This window comes from Acyrthosiphon pisum, unplaced genomic scaffold, assembly GCF_005508785.2.
Source record: "Acyrthosiphon pisum isolate AL4f unplaced genomic scaffold, pea_aphid_22Mar2018_4r6ur Scaffold_20873;HRSCAF=22373, whole genome shotgun sequence".
NCBI classification, from domain to species: Eukaryota; Metazoa; Arthropoda; class Insecta; order Hemiptera; family Aphididae; genus Acyrthosiphon; species Acyrthosiphon pisum.
Genome location: NW_021770277.1, coordinates 8,877 through 12,002, shown reverse-complemented (window position 1 = coordinate 12,002; position 3,126 = coordinate 8,877). Strand labels below are relative to the sequence as shown.

At 26.3% G+C, this 3,126-nt stretch overlaps 1 protein-coding gene across 1 annotated transcript in view; it reads right to left on the bottom strand.

Annotated features, from left to right (window-relative positions):
- Positions 1 to 929: 929 nt before the first annotated feature.
- Positions 930 to 3,126, bottom strand: part of LOC107884662 (kelch-like protein 20) — a 3,362-nt gene continuing 1,165 nt past the window's right edge. The window contains exons 4-6 of the mRNA XM_029492111.1: positions 1,309 to 1,462; positions 1,119 to 1,231; positions 930 to 1,058 (exon numbers count right to left, since the gene is read on the bottom strand). Coding sequence (XP_029347971.1) covers positions 1,179 to 1,231; positions 1,309 to 1,462 — 207 coding nt within the window. The 3' untranslated portion in view covers positions 930 to 1,058; positions 1,119 to 1,178. The remainder of the gene's footprint in view (positions 1,059 to 1,118; positions 1,232 to 1,308; positions 1,463 to 3,126) is intronic.

Here is a 3,126-nt window from a genome sequence, read left to right as displayed (position 1 = left end):
AATCATTAGTTTTTAAGGTATAGGCCTTACAAAGTTCTCGATTTTCAGTGTTTAGTGCACACGTACAAGACAGTATACAACGCTTATAGTTTATAGCACTAAGGTAAAACGAATTTTAAATTTTTTTGTTGAAACAGGTAAATCAACGTTTTAAAAATTATGGTGCAATAATCATAGTGGCTTATTTACATAACAAGTCTGAGGAATGTTTTAGATGTTAATTCTCCGAGCGAGCGAGTGACCACGCCGGGGTTTATTTGACAATACCAAAATTTCAATTAGCTATAACTTCAAACTAAGTCTGACCGCCAAATTCAAACTTCCCCATTATTTTTAGCATGTTTAACTACATAGATACGTTACAACAGTAAAAAAAATTGAAAAATTAACGTGGACGCCAAACTAGATTTTTTCCAAATAAATTATAATAATTATAATTTGTATGTACATATTATATTATAATATTGTAAACGGCTCAAGTGTCCATGGTGGGGGGGGACGGGAGGTCGATCTGGATCGTGGTCGTGGAAGTTGTATTCGTAACATTTTATAATTATAACATTTTAACATTTTGATAACATTTTATAATATTATCGTAGTAGTATAATATCAGACTAGTGTTGTTATCTGTAACATTTTATAATATTCGGAGTAATATGTTCGTAACATTATGTTATCGTCATAGTATAATATCGGACTAGTTGTATTTGCAACATTTTATATTCGTAGTAATATGTTCGTAGCATTATGTTATCGTGGTAGTGCATTATCGTGGCAGTAGTAGCAACCCCTCCTAATCCATGTCGACTAACTAACATGTCAACCATTGAAACCCAAAAGGGCGATTGTGAAGATACATCAAGCATACTAACAGATTTAGAACTTCTTCCATTCACACTGCCCATAACAAACACAAGTTGATTACGTACTACGCAAAAGCCAGCTGTCTTACGACAATCATTTATCCGTGGTGCATTCTCACATAGTTTGGTTGAGGGGTCATACCATTGTGTATAACACTTTGGCGATGTATCAGACTCATTGAACATAAATATAACCTTATAAAATTAAACACATAAAATTATTGTGTAGATGAATTAATCAATGTGGAATCATACCTTTTGTGAAACATCAACTTGTCTAGGATTAAACCTAATCGTTTTCGGAATGGTGAAATGTTAAACTGATTTTTGATGATTAAAATAGAGTGCTTCAATTATTTTATCTTTGACTGAAAATATTGTAAAAACAATTCTTAAAATATATATATTCATAATGATGGCATATTATTTTATGAAATTAACTTACTGTCAGGTATATTATTTAGAAGAGGTTCTTTAGATATATTAAATAATATATCAGGCTTTAATAATAGGAAATGCACGTGTTCCATTAATTCAGGCAAAAACTCTTTTCTATCATTCGACTGAAATTTTACCCATTTGATAATACATTCATATACCTACAATAACAATTATATAAAACTAAATTAAAATTTAATATTAATAAATATAGTTTTTTTTTAAGATATTGGGTTCCTAATTTCTATAGGAAGCAAAAGGAATACTAATTATTATATATTTATGGTATCTTTATAACTTTATAACTTTAACTCTTTATACCTTAACTTTATATATAATATTTAACTACAAATTAAAAATATTTTTTTTTACAGTTGTTATAACCTTATATTATAGTATTTTTAATCTATGCTTATAGGTGGTTGTAATATCAGTGGCACAACTAGGGCTGAAATGTGGTGGGGGGGGGGGGGGCTGTGGAATATTTGTTTACATAAAATTATACAAATTTAATTATTTAATTATACCTTATTTTTTAATATTTATATTAAGAGTATAATTTTAAAACATTAACAATAATATTTTTTGTTTAGTACTTAAATATTATATATTATAATATATCCCTGAAATAAAATATTACGTTTCATAATAATATTTTAACGATATGTAAATTATAATAATTATTATTAGAAGTAGATTTTACAAGTTTTACTTAATATAGGTAGATACAATATTTAAGATTATAAAATAAAAATATTTCAAATGATACATGAAACAAAATAAATAATTATTAAATAAATAGTTAATGAATGTAGGTACCTAATCGGTAATCTTTTAAAATAACTATTAACATATGTTGTTTCAAATCGTGATATAAAACAAAACAATATTATTGTTAATTTTTTAATATTATTTTTTTAATGAAAACTGAAAAGTATACCTATGTTATATAAATATAATAATATATTTGTAATTAAATATTAATAATGTAGTAATTACACTTATTACGTTTTAAAAATGCCATGTGATTGTCAGTAATATTGTAGTCTGGGGGTTATTTTTCATAGGTTCGGGGATTTTTTTCAGGGGATTTTTATTCCGCTATTACCTACCTCTATGTTATATTTCAGTCCATAGGTATACTTTAAAATTATTTATATCATACCGACATAAATTGTTTCCTTAAAACGAATACAATTATACAACTTATGATATTTACCATATTTATCATAGGCAATATAAAAAAAAAGTTTAAATAAAAATTTAGAAAATAAAGTACTTCATTAAATTTTTTTCAAAAAAAAAAAATAAGAAATACATTTTAATTTTTTAAAGATTTGTTAATATTTTAGGAAATAATTGAATAACTTATTTGAGGGGGCTATTACAAGTTTTGGGGGGCCTAGTTGCGCTTATGTGTAATATATTATATTATATTATTATTATTTGGTTTTTTAAATACACACAATACAGATGTGCAGTAGACGGTTCATGTGCTGCTTCTGCTACATTTTTTATTGACCTGTGGGCGATGGAGTTGCAAGTTACTGTCGGAGCTGACAGAGAAAGTTCATTATAATACAAGTTGATGAAATGTGTTTTCTACAACTGTCGTAAACATTTTATTTGTTAGGTCATAAAGCTTTAATAATTTTAGTCGTTATGTTGTAATTTAAAAATATTATTTGTGGGTACCTACTTGGAACTATTAACATATATTATTATAATATTGTATACACACAATAATCTTAACAAATTAAATTTTTTGGTAAAAGTAATAAAACTTACCGCAGCAATGTCTAATAGTAAAATAGATTAGCTACTT